The 18747-nt window shown below is 47.6% G+C and overlaps 1 protein-coding gene across 4 annotated transcripts in view; it reads left to right on the top strand.

Moving 5' to 3' along the window:
* Positions 1-18747, top strand: part of MYOCD (myocardin) — a 263251-nt gene that overhangs the window by 142257 nt on the left and 102247 nt on the right. For all 4 annotated transcript variants that reach the window (XM_041123914.1, XM_041123913.1, XM_030016296.2 and 1 more), the window contains exon 2: positions 6091-6320. In XM_041123914.1, coding sequence (XP_040979848.1) covers positions 6173-6320 — 148 coding nt within the window. In that variant the 5' untranslated portion in view covers positions 6091-6172. The remainder of the gene's footprint in view (positions 1-6090; positions 6321-18747) is intronic.

Here is an 18747-nt window from a genome sequence, read left to right as displayed (position 1 = left end):
TGACATGGTGAGCAGGTCACTTCTCCAGGGCATGGGAGAAATGCACAGATCTGTGGGAAACAGCCTGTAGGCTCCACGCCGTGCCGCTGCCCTCAGCACCGTCACAGGATGGGGCTTTCTGCGTCCCTGAGGAGGCATGAGGGAGTTCAATGAGGGGAATCATCCAATGGGGACATTGTCTGCAAGGAAAACAATGAGATAATAGCAGTGGTGCATTTCCTGGCAGCCCTTGGATGGTCTCAGAGGAGCAAAGGTCTCTTGTTGTTCTGGGTGCAGGGGCAAGTGGTCAGAGTTGTCTTCTGCCTTGTCAAACCTGACATGGCTCTAAGGAGGACCAGGCAGGATTCGTGCTGGAGCTTCTATGTAGCAGGCTTTGAACAATATTTGCAACAAGACAGTGCAAATGTCCACAGGACATTTGCCCATGGGAACCCAGAGCTACTTTTACTGTCTGAGCACTGTAAACATCAGCTAAAACACAAGAAGTCCATGTTTAGTGGGATGGTTTTATCAGCAACATTCCTGCAAGCAGAAGCCTAGGAATACAAACACACTACAACAAACACGTGAAAAATTTGATAAGGCTGAACTGCATCTCTGAATATCTCTCTCCTGTTTTTTCTCTTTGGGTATTTAAAGTTTTATGGTGGGTCATGATTGCTTAAGAGGCACTGCATATGCATAAGAGCTAAATGTATTTACTTCCACTTCAACCTCCAATAGAGCAAACAGGAAAGGATTTAGATGAATCCAGTATCTGAGGAAGTGTAAGCTATGCTCATTCCCATCTCGGTGCATGCAGGAGGTGGCACAGGGGAAAAGGTGAGAAGGTAGAAAGTGAAGATTAGATGTATGGGTCCATGCTGGGCAGGGAATAACTGTGCAGACCATCAAAGTTGCATCACGGTAACCTAAGCAGGAGCCAGCCTTGTGGAAGTGTCATTCATCAAGACATTTCTAAAGGTTAGAAGAAAAGTGCACTTTGAGGTGTTGTGCCTAATCCTATGCAGGCTACAGGCAGGAGCCAGGTGCCTAAACATGAGTGTCTTAAGCCTGTAGAGGTGCCTCAGGTCCAGCTGCCATAGGCTCTGCATCCTATTTGCCAGTTGAGCAGGGGTATCTCAAACGGTTCTGGAGGCCTCTGCTCAGACACTAGGATTGAGACTGGAGCCCTGCATGCTTCATGTGACAGAGAGACTCTCCATCTCCTTTTTTTCTTTTCTTTTTGGGTTGCCAAGGTGTATTTGCACGAGAGCATTGGCACTGAGCAGAGGAAGAAGTGTCTGTCCCTACGTTAGATTCCGGAACAGGGCTCCAACGAGTGGCAGATCCTATTTCTGGTATGCACCTTGGCACGAAGCTCACTCCTGGAAAGCTAGTAAGAAGCTTGATCCAGGCATTTGCTTGACATGTGTAGACCTGAGATGTGGAAGGGGATTGCTGAGACCAGGACAGTAAATTTTTGAGTTTAGGAATTTTCCAGCCGAACTATTTTTTTATTGGAAGATGAGCTGCTGAAGCCAAAACTGTTTCTCGGGGGGATAAAGTTTTTCCCCATTTCTTAAAATAATTTTTAATTTCAGTGGTTTAGTTCATTTTTCCAAAGAAGAAGTTAAAAATGTTAAAAAAATAAAATATTTTAGAATTATCCAATGAAAAATTATGAGTTACCTGCTACCCTTTTTTTATCTTGTTTGTTTTGCAGTATCTTCCCATCTCAATTTGGGATCAGGGAAAATTATAAAAATCATGGAAAGTTTTACTGTGTGGGAAAAATGACTTCCTCGCAGCTGTGACAAACTCAGAGCAGCCTGCAGAGCCCCAGGTGACACGCATGTGGGTAGGCGGTGTACTCGAGCTCTTCCTCCAGTTAATACTGGGTGATTTCACAACAGCACCTCTGCAAGGCCCGAGCAGCACCAAGCACCCAGGCTGGATGAGGGCAGTGATAGCTCAGGGTTTAGCCCTGATGCTCAGCAGTTTTTGGCTGTGACCCTACCTGCAGGTTGCTGGTGGTGGGCTGGGGGCTGCCAGGTAGCAGAGGGACACAGCCAGGGCTCAGCAGAGACGGGAAGGGGAGGCTGGAGGAAACAGCAGACACACAGGCCCTTGCTGTGATGGGTGGTGGGAACAGGGACCATGTCTTCCTCCTGACAGCTAGCTCTGAGGCAGAGCGGGTCTCCCCAAGCTGCCCCCATGCAGGGGCTATCTCCTCACTGAGTTACCCTGGCTGGACGGTGAGGAATGCTGAAACCCAAAGGGGGGTCAGGGAACATGCAGCCATGCTCCAGGTCCATGCCACTTACCAGGGATATGCCTGTGCTGCACTTGCCTCGATTTCTGTTTTCCAAACCTGCTCCCTCCATGCAGAAACGTTCATCCCCAGAGAGCAGGACTGCAGATCTCTGAGTGTCTGGGCAGCACACTGGCTGCCCGGGAGATGGGGGAGAGGGGCACCCTGTCCGGGTGTGCTGCTCTGTTACCTCCTCCTGCAACAGCAGGAGCGGGAGAAAGGCAGCATCCAAGCGTGTTTGTGCGGAGTGGTCAATGTGCAGGGCAGGGCCAATGTGAACTGCCTGTGTCACGGCCCCAAGCTCAGCAGCAGCAGCCATTAGGGACACAATGGGTGACAGTCACTGGAGAACGCATGAGCACACTATGCTGCTGTGACTCAAAGTCAAGGAAGGGAATATGTGAGATGGTGCCATGGGTGGCATGACCTGGCCATACCCAAAAGTGCTCAGGTACCTCACCTGGCCAGTCCCTGCCCCAGAAGCAGTCAGGAGAAGAGTCCATCCAGCCCGGCCCATGTCCCAGGGACACAGGGCTGATACAGGGCTAACACAGGGCTCAGGCTCCCTCAGTGACAAGCTCAGCACCCAGCTACAGGCTTCGGGGACCATGGGGCTTCGTGCCAGTTGTGCTTTCTCCCTCTTCTCCTCTCCACTAGAACTGAAGAGTTGTGTTCCCATGCCCTCAGTTTTGGCCTGAAGAACACTGGGAAGTGGCAGTGGGATGCAGGCATTGCATCAACCAGGAAACCCATGCCTTCTCCTGAAAAGCCATACATAAGATGAAGTGTCTGGCCCTTGTGGAGCTGCACTGACTTAGCCCAGGAAAAGATCTAGCCAGGGAGGCTGTGGTTGTGGTACCCCTTCCCTGACCGGGTTGACAGAGGCTGCTCTCAGAAGACCCTTGATTTATATGTGAGCCAAAGCCCTTGGGAAAGAGACACAACCAAGCCCCATCTAGGCCTTTATGGGTGGGCAAGCTTGTCTAGGGGGAAGTGAATCTGATCCACATCCGTGCTACATTGCTCTCTGAACAGAAAGCAAGGACGCTTGTGAACCAAGCATCTGCTCCAGAGGATCTCCAGTGTCTTACAAGGAAGCACCCATGAGCTACCATGGTAGTCCAGCTTTATGAATTTAATATTTATAGGCAGAGAAAGATAGGACATGGCCTGTACTGTGTATAGTCTTGCAATTTGTGTGTTGGCAGCAGTGGTTGATGGGACATGTGCTCTGAAGCTCAAAAGTGTGCTTAAGCTTTGTAAATACAATCAGTTCAGGCTGAAGTGAGTGAACAATGTGGAATGTTTTGAGGCCAAATTTGACTTCAGAAAAAAACACCATTGAGCCAGTGGTACTTGAATGTGTTGTGAAAGCATGCATCTCTGGGGTCGCAGCGTGACCTCCTGGCTCAGGCAGTAAGAACCCCAGTACATTCACTGCAAATTAAAATGTTGCATATGCTCTGAGTGCAAAAAGATTGTACACAGTGCCTGTAAGAAGCCTTCCTGAAAGGCTCTTACCTCTGCTGGTGGTCTTGCAGCTTCAGCACTGGATGTCTGGCTCATGCTTTCTAGTTTTCCAAAAACATTAATAATCATAATCCATATAAAACTGTCATATTGGTTCAACATGTACGTCACCAAAGCCCTGACTAATTTATCAAAGATTTAGTGTTCAGTTGAACAAAGTCTCATTTTTGTAAGCAGATGCAGTTTGCTGGATTGTCCTGTCATCACCGACTGTTTCCACTGGAAAGATGCATCATATCAGCAACTTCTAAAAGTTAAAAAAATGTACATTTTAAAATAGTAATGTAAACACTTTTTGCATGTTCCACATTAGTCATGAATTAAATAGAGAGCTTAGGGGCTAATGCTGCTTGTGCCAAAGTGGGTCTGCAGCCCTACAGCCACCGGTGGAGGGATGTGCAGTAGATTGGTTGCCCATCACAGTGGGGATGATGCATTGCATAGCAGTCGCACCGCTAGAAATAAGACCATGAGCTGCTCAAGGGAGCTTAAATGCTCAAGCAGAGGTGGAAACTGAGATTGTCAGTTCAAATATGTGGCACACAACACAGCCCTGGCCTGTCTGGATGCCTGCAGGGCTGTTTACCTGTGTAGTGGCAGAATGTCAGATCTTGATAGGAATAGTTGAGCACAGGAGATGGGGAAAGGGCCGCAAAAGCGAGTGGAGAAGGCAGTGGTGGGAAGCACAGCAGAAGGGAGGGTCTGGTGGTAAGGGCTGAGTTTGTATCAAGAGTGGTTTTGCATTTTGTTTCAAAGCCCAGACAGCAGGGTTGGGTATGGACACAGTCTGTCCTAGGCGATGCACATGGGGACAGTTTTATGTCCCACCTGCAAAGTGACAGAGAGACACATGCATCTTTGAGACCTCCTCCCTGGCCAGTGCTTCCACCCCATGGGCACGCTACATGGAATCTCCCAGCATCGAAACGCAGTGTGAAGCAGGACAGACGGATGCAGTATCTGACCTGCAGCCAGTGGGGGAATGCTTAGGGCAGGTGGGGGTGGACAGTGAGATGGATAAGAAAGCAGATGGCAAAATCCCTGCTAGTGCAGGGTAGAAAGAGGGGTGTGAGACAGTCCTGGCGCACGTAGCATGGAGGAGATGGTATCGTATACAATGCACTATTCTTACTTCCTTATACAGTAAATTTGTAACTTTTTTGTATTAAATCAGATTTTATCACTGAATCAATCTTGCACTTTTCTATTCTTGTTCTCTACAAATGACCTTTTTTAGCCCTCCTCAGCTCTTTCCTGATGGGACTCATTAGGAGCTGGTGCTGATTCTTACAGGCATTCACTTTCACTTAGCATCTGGAGATTTTTTTTGGACAATGCTTTGTTGAAACAGTCCTTGCAGCTTTCTTCTGCTGTGCTTAGTATGAGCAGCTCCTCCTGCGTCATGTGCCTGCATCCCACAAATACATTTGGCGTGAGCTGAATCCTTCCTCTCCCTGTTTCTGGTGAGATATGAGTGCCATCAAGGGAAGCACCTCCTTGCCCAGATGTTTGTAGAAACACAACCTGAATTTGCAGAATTTCCTGAGAGATTTCCTGATCTATTTTGACCATAAACCCCACATAAACCTTGGAATAGAACAATGTGGTAAACAAACAACTCCTCCCATTCTTCAAAAACTCTCAAAATTTTTTACCTAACGTGGTCAAATTCTTCATAAAGGCTTTAACTCCATCATGTGTGCTAATCACAACTTTGATGTCAAAGAATAGTTTTTGCATACATATTTTACTTTGCAGGGTGTTTGTACACTTCCTGGTGTAAAAGCTAGCTGGTGTTTGCTATTTGTCATTTGCTATCCGTATCATGTAATTATCAGCCTATTCTGCGTTGTGTGGAATTATTTCTGTCACCCAGTTTTCTCAGCAAACCAGAGCCTTATATAAAGGAAAATTGTTCTCGTTTGTAGATCTGTTCTGTATATCTAACAGTTCAAGAGCTCTCTCATGTGGGTGCCCAATGACTGTGTTTTTTCATAAAACCCCTGGCTTTCTGCAAATAATCTGTGCTAATGGGTGGAAATTCTTCCAGCAAAGCAGTCAAGGATGCAAACCCAGAAGACAAGGAGAACAGAATCAAGCAGGCAATAGCGAATCTTGAAGTCTTCCCCTGCAATGTGTCTAATGCAAGAGAACAGATAGAGTAATTAATTTTCTGTGATCTGATTGTTTCACAAATGCCAGTCTTTGTTCACTATTCCAAGGGTTGGTCAGGGACTTGGTCCTTAGCTGCTTCTCTTCTCTTCCAGAGGCCACTTTGGTGTCTGCTTCTCTACCTGATCATCCAAAGTGGAGCAGCCAGAATCTGGACCAATCCTTTCAGGCACGGTGATGAATGGTGTGATCAAACAGGATTGCTCGGACCACAAAAGTGCACCAAGTGGAAATGAAGAAGAAAAGGCACCCAAAGAAAAGGCTGCCAGCGAAGTGAGAGATGGCACCAAGCTCCAGCCACCACCCTTTGCGGAGCGGAAGAACGGTAAGTTCCTCACCCAGCGGTGTCAATAGAAGGGAAGTGAGACTGGATAAATGCTGGTTTAGCATCTCTTGCATTTTCTGAGTTTGCCGCTCATCATTATTTTTATGTGTGGTGTTTTTGAGGGTGTTTTTGATGGCAACATTTTAAGATTTAATGACAGTGGCTCCTCAGCTCGGTATTTCTGGGTCAGCCTTAAATGCTGTTGTCAGACTTCAGGCAGTTACCATGTTCTTTGTGATCCAAGCGTTTGGTATAATTTTGGCTGAAATGTGGCATTTCAAGGTCTTAGGAAGAGACTGGTGTTCTAACCATAGTTAAGGGATTTGCTGGGGAATTAGGGTTATGTGAAGTTGGTCAGTGGAGAAGAAATGGAAAGGGAATTTTGTTTGCAGAGGCACTGATAGACCCGATCTGCTCTCACAGAGCATGGGATGCTTTAGATAACTTGTCTTCAGCAGAATTGCTTGAGATCAATGTAACAGAGAGCAGAATTTGGCCCTGGCCTCTGCAAGGGTCATTTGTTTTTCCTTGGACATGGGTCCAGCAACTAGTCTTGCTGGCAGATATTGATCTGAGTTTCAGTGGAGATCTGTTGGTAGAAAGCTGATGGACAGAAAAGCCCACAATTCAGCCTGCGCAGAGCATGCTCAGGCTGAGGAGTTGTTTGCCATTTCTTTTAGGCAACTGTATAATATATGAAATTAAGAAAATGCCTTTTGTGCACTCTAAGGCTTTCAACATTAACTCCTCAAAATATCATGTAATGTGAAAGTGCAGCTTGAAGGCACTATTTTTGCTTTGCGTCTTTGATTGTTTGCATTATTGTACAGGACCCAATTTTTCTCAAACACTATAAATCAGAAATAATCCAAATGATGTCATCATGGCAATGTACTGGTGTCAGACTGGAGTAGCACAGCAGAGAACCAGGCCCAGAGTCTGCCCATAGTCAGACTAAGTCACACCAGTGAGGGCACTTCTTTTCTACAGTCCCAGATATCAAAGTATACCTAAGATAATATGATAACAATGGAAAAGATGACATGGACTTGTAAAGGGGCAGACTGTTTGGTGATGTAAAGAAACCACATTTTCTCTAGCTTTCAAATCCTTATTTTTTGCATCCGTTTTCCCACACGGTTTATGTTATGGGAAGGCAAAGAAAGAAATATCTCCAGGTGCCCACAGGCAAAAGCTGCCTCCCAGCACACCCAGCAGACATGCGGATAGGGACTGCACTAAGCCCTGCAGCACCACGAGCATCTGCCTTGCAGCTGACCCTGTGTCAGGGGTTCATGCCCCCAGGGCTGTTGGCTTGGTGGCCCACCAGGACATGGCTCCGCCCCTGCAGCCCCTCTAGGCTGGGCTGTTTGCAGAGTCTCCAAGTGAGAAGAGCCCCCCACAGTCTGGGCATCCCTCCAGCCCTTTGCTCTCCTCCTTTTGCTGCTTTTTCCTTTCTTTTGCACATTTAGACAGCATGGGGGCTCGGCTCTTCCTGCCTTTCCTGTTTGGGAACAGCCTGTTCCCTTCATCTCACATCATCTCAGGAGCTGGCAGGCCCACCAAGTGTCACGCATGTCGAGTGGCACCCAGGCCTGCCTTTGATGTCACGTTCTCTGGTGTGACAGCTCCCGCAGGGCCGGTGGAGCAGCCTGATGAGCACCCGGCCGGGGAACAAAGAGGGAGGGGGGCACCCCATGGCCTCACAGGCTGCCCTCCACAGCAGTACACAGCAGTCACCTCCCTTTGCCCTGCACGACACCACAGAGCCCTGTAGCAGATTTGTCCCTGCCAAGGGCAGAGCATCCCTGTCCCACTCAGTGCCATTTGTTGGGTTGTCACGGCAGAGACCTTCTACCCCATCCCCCCCACCACAGGGTGGAGGGTCAGTAGTTGGGATTGCTGTGAGGAGAAAGCAAGATGTCAGTGTCTCCTCGTATCCCACCCCAATGAAGGGCACCCATACAGGTGTATTCACCACTCCCACCTTTATCCTTCACCCCACAAATACATGGGGGAGAGCAGCTGGAGGGAGCAGGGACCCACCATCCAAGATTATGCCACTGAAGGAGGCAATGCCTGGGAATGAGTTGGGTGAAAGGGATGAAACTCCCATCTGTTGTCTTTGGGGATCTGCCAGGACGTGTAAGGAGAAGCAAGTGCAAGGTGTGTGACCCCCTCCTCCTTCTCCTGCCCTGTTGCATCCCATCTTCTGAGGGTACAGGGTGAGCACACCCCAGTCAGGCAGGATCTGGCCGCTACTCCATACTCTTTCCAGCTGCAGGCTGGTGATCTGTGGTGGTTCAGCAGGCATTGGACAGACACCTGTCTGTCATGGGCACAGCTCCTCAGAGAGGACTAGCTCTTGCCCGAGTCTGAACTTTCAAACTGCAGTCTTTATTTGACTTAACTTTGATTTAATAAAAACAGTCTAGCTAGAACATTTTTAAATAGGAAAATAGTCTTTTTAACTCTAGTATTACTCAAAAATGGCTGAGGGGATTTTATTTAAATTTGTAAAAATAAATCACCTTTGAGCAAGCAGAAAGCCCATTCGGCAGGGCCTACAAAACCCAGGACTGGATGCATAGGTCCAGGAAAATGGAGACTGTTACCTCTACAACAAGCAGGAATCCTGACATCTGCCTGTGCAGCTGTAACCCTAACCCCTCGCCCCTTTCCTGCCCTGCCCAGTCCCACAGCCCATGGTGTTTATATGCTCAATGACATCTCCTCCTAAGTTCTGGTCCACACTGGCCTGAACTGGGCAGAGCTGTGAACTGTTGTCTTGGAAGAGCCTAAGGCAAACATGGCTGTGGGTCTTCCTACAGTCACTAGTGATGCTGGGTTTAGAGATGAGATTTGCCTAGACCCTCCACCCTACCCATTATGCATGCACCTTGGCTGGGCACTGGTTCCATGGGCTCTTGCACTTCTGTCTTGACAGAGAAAGGCACTCTGAGCTCAACATGGTGACTTTACCCTCTCAATGAATGCTCTACTCAGCCCATTTCATCTGGCCATGTAGTGAGACTGTTGAGTCGCAAGGTCAATGCATGGCTTCTCTCAGAGTGAGGACACATGATGTTCTGCACACACCTCTATTCCTCCCAGAATTGATTTGGTTGCACACAAAGGCAGGTACAAAAAGCAATAAGATAATTCATGATGCAGTGGGTACATGGTCCTCTGCAAGGCACTGGGGTCCCCAGCAGCCACCTCCCTAGGTACTGAAGCCTCCAGCTCCCTAGTGTGCTGGAGCCTTCAGCCTGGGAATGATGAGGGACAGTGTCTGCACTGCACAATGTGAACCAAAGTCCCATTGTGCAGGTACCAAAGGTCATCACGCCCTGATCCAGAGGTGCTTAGTACATGCATTCTTCACAGGCTCAGTCATCCACAGGCTCAGTGCTCTCTGGCCCCACGTTTGGGGTCAGAGAGGGGTTTACAGGGCAAACCCCTCCACATGGGGCCTAATTACTGGGTCAAGGAAAACAAACATGTTCTCTTTAACACCTTGTGTCTGAGTAATAAACTGAATTGCCTGCTGGTTGGATAGCAGTTTCTGACAGCACCTTAAGCATCCTTAGGATCCATAAGCTGCTTTTCCCTCCCAGGTCCATCTGAAACCCCCTCAGATGTTGACACCAGGGCCAGTGGTTACACTCTGAAGCATCAATGCTCCCAAGATCATTTTCTTCAGCTGGTAACAGCTTCCTTCTCACCCCATCCCATCATGCTACACACCTGTACTTTATCTGTGGCAGCTATGCCATGGGAACAGCTGTTCAAAATTTTTCTTGTCTTCTCTGGCTTGCATCAAGACTGCCTTTACCCTGCTCATTCCCTATGTGACTGAAGATAATTTCTCTGCACACCTTCCCGACGGTGGGGAAGGGAGTGAGGATGCAGGCTCTGTGGATGACTTTGGCCATGCTTCTCTCCCAGTGCCAATTTGGCCAGGTGGGTTTCAGAAAGAATTTAATGATAACACAATCACAAGAAAAGGGGTCAGAGGACTTGCAGGAGCTACTTACTATCAAAGAGCTCCTCCAAAATTTTTTCAGTACGTGTGCTCAATCTGTGAGGAGTTAGGCATGCTCTGGTACAGTCCTGAGATAGGGAAGTCCCTGGCTCAGAGCTACTGTCCCTTGTTCCCTGCCCTAGGACTCTGAGAGTGAGATGTGTTTCACTTACAGAGTTATCAAAGTGAGACATCCGGTCTGATCTGATGAGCTTTCTCTGCCTCAGAAACTCTGCTCAGGATGGGCTCAGTCCATTCTGGAGGGTCCCATTTCTCTCTAGTGACTATCAGAGTTTAGATGATGAGCTCTGACCAAGACACCCTTTAGAGAAGAGATTCATTTTACCCATTTGTCTGCACATACAAGTCTCTAAGTTTGGGTGTCAGAGCTCCCACTGCAGGTGATGGATCTATTCCACAGGCATGGGGCCAGAGGCCACTGACTGGCTACTGCAGTTAGGAGAGCTGAAGAGTTCCCCTTGTGCCTACTCTGGTTAAGCAGCATGTTTGCTAACTGCTCATAATGTTTCTACATAGGTTTCCCATTGCTGATTTTGGAAAATAATGTAGTTAAACTCTTCTGTTTGTTTGTGTAGTGAAATAGACCTTCTGACCACCAGCTCTTTTAGCCCCCTGCAACAAAGGGGAGGATTTTCAAGTGCCCATCTGGTTTGCGTTTAATGTAATGTGCAGAAAGGTTGCACATTTTCAGGGCCCATGTTCATAAGTAGTAGATTGTACAACAGTTTAATACACAAATGGAGCTTTATATTGCTGGGCTTTGTTGAGCTGCCAGTTGGGATAAAAAAAAAAAGTAATGTGCTTCATAGACCCTATCAAGGAAAATTAGAAAGCATTAAATTCTGCTCAAACTATCAGCCATTGGTGAGCTGGTAATCAAATCCAGAAATGCTGGTGGGAGGTCAAGACTCTTTTGCTCTTGGTGTTTCTGAATCAATAACTACTGTGAAAGACATGTAAGTGAAACAGAAAAAAAGAGAGAGAAATGTCTGACCTAGAAGTCATCACAACATCACAGTGCATAGTCCAGAAGAGGCAAGATACCTACAGGTTTGGGAGAGAAAACCCCACATATTCTCTGTTCAGTTCTTATGATGAGCATGTGTTTTAGTTTAAATCTATATTGGAACGGTTATTAAATTACTATCTAGTCCCAAACAAAATCTAGCCCTTGTTCCACATAGCCAGGTAAGAGGTGTATCTACAGGAAGATTTTCCAAATTACCTTTGGATCCAAATCAAATAAATATTGCAAACATTGTATTGAACCCAGGTGATATCTAATCCGCAATGAAATATCAGCCTGAAGCCTTGAACTGCGCAGCCCAGCTTTAATGCCACTTAAATCAGAATGTAAGAACTAAAAGAATTCCAGGAATCCAATGATATAAACTGTATTTTTAGAGCTGTGAGTGACTTGTGAGAGTGAAACATTGCAGTGACTAAAGATAGCACAAGCAAGGTTTTCCATGATTTATCGCAAGAACGTTCACAGTAAGTTAAAGGCATCAAATGTTGTGATAGCAGCACCTACACATTGGCATGTTTTCAAGACAAGTCATTCATAACATATTTGTCACAGAGCAAAATTTCCATAACAGAGCTCTGAGTTGTGTCTCACTTGCACAAGCACCACACACATCACTTTTCTATTAAGGCACTGAGAGGTTCATTTGTTTCCTAGGATCTATTTTTTTTCTTTTAGACAGCTGGGGGGAACCCATTTGTCTGCATGTTTCAAACCTTTCACAGGCTCTCAGTCTGGCTGAGCAATCAAAGCAGTGGTGGCAGAGGACAAAGACCCTGCCTTGGACCCAACCAGTTGTGGTCCCTCTCCACTCCCTGTTGGCCATCTGGAGTTTAGTTATCATTTTAACAGGAGTTCATTGAGTGACCCATCATTCCTCCTTGGGGGGCTGTGTTGCTTTGTGCACCGAGAGGCTGGGTAGGACCTTTCTTTGCTGAGCAAAATGTCTACAGGGGTTATTCTAAGGATAGATTCATGGCAAACATTTCCTGACACCTCATGATCAGCATTGCTCTTGGCTCCTGGCCCTTGCAAGCTGCAGTTTTCAGGATAAAGGAACTGGCTTGTTGAGAGGGGGCTACACTGCAGAACTGTTTTCTCCCATTTTCTAACACACTGGGATGCATCCAGAGAGAAATGGCCCACCCTGCCCAGAACTCATCTTACAGGCAGATCAACCTTTGCCTTCTGCAACCACCTGCCTGGTAGCCTAAGAGTCACCTCGAGTCTTGTTTTCTCATGTCTCGAGTCCCAGGTTCACCTTCCAGCACAGAAACCCACTGGGTGTGCGGGGCCCTGGCCACACTCCCCAGGCATGGTTCCTTTCTCTGCTGTATGGGGACATCACATGCAGGGTGAGGATGGTGCGTGGGAGACTGGAGTCAGTTCCCCTCTCCCCCATCCCTTGACTAGCCTTGCTCTCAGTCCCATGGTGTCCCTGCCCAGCTGCCTGGTCTCTACCCAAAAACAAGGCTATGCCCAACTCTATGTAATCACCCTCACCCCACTCTCACAGTGGGGATATGTGTGAGTCACTCCCATTTCTTTTTCAGGTATCTTTTGAAATGTTTCTAAGAACAATTTCAATCTCATTATGACTCAAAGCTGCTGCTTTGTTTCCTCTTTCAGAAATCAAACTGAAATGTGGATAGCCGTTTGTCATGATCTTTCTTGTTTTTCCATCTCCACGTGCTTTGAACCAGGTCCTGCAATGCTTCCACAAGTGACCCCATCCTGCTGCTTATCGCAGCCGGGGCACTGCAAAACACAGTAGTGCTGAGATACCGGTTATCTTCAATGAGTCCATTCTTGGGGTGGGGCTGAGTGCCCCACTGGTCAGGACCATTGCTCAGCACCCAGCAGGACCGACTGAGCCCCCAGGAGACTGGGCCTCCTCACTCCACTGTCAGTCCAGCCTTAGCACTCAGTATCCAGGCCCTGCCTGTTGTCCCTCCCTTGTAACCATGCCTGTGACTAAATGAACAAAGCATGTCAGTGACTATAAGCTTTACCCTCCCTGCTTCACTGGGGAAAGGGCACTGATGTCTCCATGCAGAGTTTGCATTTGTGTTTCATCTCATTTACATTTGTGGTTATTTCTGTGTTGCTTTCATGATTTGCACATTCTTGAGGCCGTTGCTCGGAGCACCTGCAGTCAGGTTGCCTTAGCATCTCCCTCTCTTTTGTAGCTCATTTTGAGGGCTAGCTAGTCAAGGGTAAAGTTCGATCCAGGACATATTTCTTCATTCATGATCAAGCCTGATGAATGGCATGTGAATGACATCTGAACATGTGAAACTTGTTTTTGAAACTGTGATCTGTGATATAAAACCTGATAGCCCTGAAATCATAGAAAGAAAACATCCTCTTGCAAGAATAACACTGTGTTTGCTCCATGCGTGTTTAACCTGCGTGACTCGGTAGCATGTTGAGCTCACTGACACCAAAAAATCAGGAGGATTCTGGAAAGCATTAGGTATTTCTGGAGGTAATGGGAATATCCACAACATCATAATGAGCAAGCATGCACGTGGAGAATTTAACAGGGAACAGTAGGGAAAAACACCTATTGCAATAAGTCCCTAGGTAAGATGGCCTAATAGAAAAATTTACTAAGAAATGAGGCTTAAATAGTTCTTCAGGGTAATTTGTCTATTAGGCCAGTTTATCTAGGAACTTATTGCAATCTCCAGCAGTTCAAGTCTTTCAGCTGGGATGCACTGGTTCCTTCCAAAAGATCCATTCTTATGTAAAAGGAAATTACACATTTATGCAGAAACATCTGGGAAAGTTTCTCTGGCCCTTGCTTCATACTTCGTTGCCTGAGTGCTCTCAGCTGGTGAGCAGCAAGCCCAAAGGAGTCACGGAAGGCTGTCACAGGAGACACAAAGTACTATAGACTTCATTGCAGTCAAACGCAAAGACAGCCTTGCTCCACACCAGCAAGTTACAACTGATGCCTCACTGCTGACACTGATAGCCTTTAGACCCATGCTTTTGTAGTGTTGGTAAGAGGGGAAGAAGTGATGACTTATTACAGCTTTTAGTAGGAGATCACCAAGTTGTAAAGATCAGGAACATTGAAGAAATGATCATAAATGGAGCCTTCTGCCCTTGAACAGAATGACTACATGAACATACTGGGACACAAGATGTTTCCAGTTAATGCACCATCTGTGTTAGATTTGTCCATTCACAAAGAGAAAACACATTTTCACTCCGAATGACTTTTCAAATGAAGAGACAACAAGGAAAGCAAGTACGTAAATTGTATCTGCGTGTCTGTGTGCGCAAGTGTTTGTGAGTGTGGACGTGCACGTGTGCATGTGTGAACCCCGCAGGCACTTTGCTCAGAGCTGTCTGACCTCTGCAAAATTTACAGAGGAACAGCACAGAAACCACATGGCACCACATAATCCTCATGACATTCTCCATGGTGCAGCGCAAGCTCTTTTTTTAACTAACTTCGTGGAAATTTTCATCAGTAAAGGCAGCCCAGGGTGAAATGCCTGGGAACCGGCCCCTTCTGTGGGAAGTGCGGGTGGAATCAGACCAGGGGCTCCCTATGTGGACCAAGGTCAGGTCCTTGGGCAGCTGGGAGGGCACTGCCACAGGGTGCCGGGCTCCTCGAGGACCCACGTCCACCCTCAGTAGTGAGCCAGTATCTGGTGTGAACTGGGACTGGCCTCCATCTTCCTGCAGAGGGGACGGCACCAGGGCTTTATGTGCACTTCCACTGCAGTGTTTCACTCGCTTGCAAAGCCCAGAAGAGAGGTCTGAGCAGTCGGGAGGTGGGAGTGCTGGCTGCTCTGAGTCTGGGAGGAGACAGTGCAGGCACCCATGCCTGGAAAGCATGATCCATACATACCGCTGCTTGATTGGGTCTTGTGCACTGAGAGTGCAGCCAGAGCCACAGACCTCATGGAGAGCTGGGGAGCACCAGAGAGACTAGCGTGCCAGACGCAGAGCCTGCTCCTGTGGCTAATCAGCAGCCAGGAAGATCTCTGTGGGAGACCTGCTCGGAGCTGGTTATATGGGGCTGGCTAGGGCTAGTTCCTCCCTTCCTTTGACATTGCTGTCACAATAGCTCTGTCTGCCCTCGTGCTCCCTTGTGTGCCCAGTTGCTCTGTTTGTGCGACAAGCAAAATCTCCCAGGGGGACAGACAGGCTGCAATCGTAGCTCTTGCACTCCGTTCCCATGTTTGTTGTAAATCCTGCTTTCTCAGGGCTTGTTCTGGGCAGGCTTGAAGGGGTGGCACTTCCAGGAATCCATCTCCAGAACCAGTGCTGCATCGTCTTCTGGTAACATCTGGCACAATACATTTGTGCAGATGTTTAGTGCTGTGGCTGCTTCCCAGTAGTTCGCTAGGGTGGTGTTTGGAGAACAGCTCTGTGGATGGGAAAAGCTGCTTCATACTGGGGTTGTGCAAACCAGCTCATATATTTTAAAATCAGAAGAGAGGAAATTCACAGCTGTGTCTGTTATATATGCATTTAGGGCCAAATCAGGCCTGTTTCTGGCTTGGACGTAGAGAATGCCGCAGGGAGAGGGCTGTTCCTTCTGAGGCTGCTGAGCAGCAGCAAAATCTCTCCATAGCTACTGCTGCAACCCTGGTCTGCATACTCATTGTTTCTCCTGCACTACATCTCCCAGAATATATGGGAAATCTCTACTGCCATGTTCTTGTTCCTCCATCCCCCTAAATCCTGCTGCTCACAGGCACACAGTGCTGGAGGCTATGAAGTGGGGACACAAGAGATCAATGTGGGTACCACTTCACTGGGCCTTTCTGGACCCATGAGACTGGGGTAGGACCTGTACTTCCCTTCCTATGTTGCTGAGGTTTCTGCTTTAAAAACCCTCCTTCCCAATGCAGCCTTCCACACTATCTTACTGAGTTCTGCAGCAGGAGGGGAACATTTTGATAGCTGAGCTCTGGGAAACCTCTTGGCTCTACTATGCATTTCCTCATGCCCAGTTGTGTTGTGTTGCTAGTACTTTGTTTCCCTGGATGATGTTTTTGATTTTCACAGTAAGGGATGTAAATCACTGCAGTGAGTTCTCTTTTAAGGTTTGGTAACCAAAGTACTGTCACAGCCATCACAGATGGAGGATCAGAAATCAGATGAAGAACCTGGAGATTTTGCAAATAAATCAGCATCAGTACCTGAGTAGCTGTTTAACACTCAGTGCCCTGTTTGCACAACATCAGCCCTTGCAAGGCTCCCAAGAGGGATGTATTTTATGATCATGGATTTTGTAGCACTGCTTGCTTTCACATCTCCTGGATTAGGGCTTATGAACCACTCTCCAGGCTGGGTAGGGCAGCAGGTGGTTTTCTTGCCCCAGTGCTGTTTTGCACTTGTTTTGTCTGGGTGAAGGATAACAAGCTTCCCCTGCAATGGTGAACAGCCTGTCCAGGCTGTTAGCTCCCAGGGAGGTGCTCAGCTCTGTGTGCCTCTCACCCATCATGCTGGTTGGAGAGTTTCGGGCTTTCCAGGTTGGGGCATGTGTGGGAAGATGTACTACAGGAACAGGGAAGGAGGGAGGCTAACTCACTGAGACCAAAACTGCTTCCCCTGAATGGACTTACTGAACACCAATAGAGAGGGCAGGGTACAGGAGCCTGGCTGAGCCTTTCACCGGCTGGTTATTCCTGTCTCATGTTAAAACTAGCCAAAAAATAAATCTCCTGGCTAACCACCATCATGATCATGGCTGCAATTCCACACTGACCAGGCAGCATGGGCACCTGCGAACACAAAGCCAGGCTCTCCCATCATCGCTGTGTTCACTGTCCCCATCTTCCTGATGTTGCAGGGCTGATTATGGTGCTTGCAAGCACTTGTTAAACCTTCTGGAGGTCAGCAGCACCTATAGAGCTGCAGGGGCTGGAGTTGCAATTGCAGATGGATTTTAGGGGTATGGCACACACTGCTGTTACCAGTGGACATTAAACACTAATCAGCTCAGGGTAATGGACTTCGATTTGTTCCTTTTATGGGTGCTTCTCCCAAAACCACAGTCCTACAATGCTCATACCAGATGTGAAGTGCTCCTCTGGCCAGCCAGCAGCATGCAGGACTATAGACATTGTCCTCAGTGGTACGCAGCTTAGCCAAGGATGGCTGAACTGATCAGGATGCAACAGTCTGTTCGGAAATGTGAACGTAAACAATGAGCAGCACTGCTCACACTGAAGCATAGCTTCCAGCTACACAGGGAAGCTAAAGAGGAGGAGACAAAGAAGAACCAGGATGTATAGGCACTGTTAATTATGAGATGGCATCAGGAGGCTGGCCAAAGTTTTAGCATGCCCATAAACACCAAATGGTGAGCCTCTATGTTTGCAAGGGAACTAGGAGCAAGAAGTCCTGGAGGACCACGAAGTAAGCCTGGAACAGGCTCCCGGCTGTTCACAACTGGAGGAGCATGGTCCAGGCAGCAGGAGCACTGGACTGCCAGAGCTGCTGTTGCCTGCAGCTATGAGTAGCCATGGTTTGCTGCATAGTGACAGGCATGGAGACCAAGGTGGCTGTGGATTTGTTACAGTATTATTGTCCAAATCAGTTACAGGAGAGACTAATGTGAAACCAGCAGGAGAAACACTGCATGTTCTGTACTGCATTTGCAAACTGCCAGAGCAGTGCTTGGAAGGAACATGGTTACTAGCAAAGATGTTAGTGAAACAAGAGGAATCATAACTTTAACATAAACATGACAGATCCCTTCCTGATGGATGCATGTAGTCCATAAACATCATTGTCATATTGGAGATCTTGCCAGAGATTCCTGAAGGTGCTTTCAAGCATGCTACAGTCTCGTCCCGTGGTTCTTGGGGTTTCAAAATTATGACCATCTGTTTGCAATTGAGGCCCATTTGGAAGCAGAGGAGAGTGCTGCCAAGAGACTCCTTTTGGACTAAGAGTGCCTTCAGACCTGCTGAGAAGATCCCACAGGCAGGTACAGCCCAGAACTGTTCTGCATCATCCCAAGATGTGGTGGTCAAGCTCAGCTAAAATGCCTGTGATGGGTATGATGCCAGGCCAGCACAAGGGTATGTAAATGTAATGATGACTGGAGGTTTCTCAGATTCAAGGCCCAGCCCTGCAAACATCTCCTGTCTACTGTACTGGCATAGTCACTGCTCAAAGAAAGAACTTCCAAGAGTAAGCATTAAGTTGGCTTCCAGAATTTGCAAATGCAGCCTGGCTACTTGAAACCTTAGCAGCATATTTTAATTTTTACTTTGCAATATCTGTTGGGCATAAAGATCTGTGGTCATGATGCGAGAGAGCCGTGCAGGTCACCTCAGTTTCCTACAGACCCTGATGTGTGTTGTATAGGGATAATG

This window comes from Aquila chrysaetos, chromosome 5, assembly GCF_900496995.4.
Source record: "Aquila chrysaetos chrysaetos chromosome 5, bAquChr1.4, whole genome shotgun sequence".
Lineage (NCBI taxonomy): Eukaryota > Metazoa > Chordata > Aves > Accipitriformes > Accipitridae > Aquila > Aquila chrysaetos.
The sequence above is the reverse complement of the archived record's forward strand: the minus strand, read 5'-3'. Positions and strand labels throughout refer to the sequence as shown.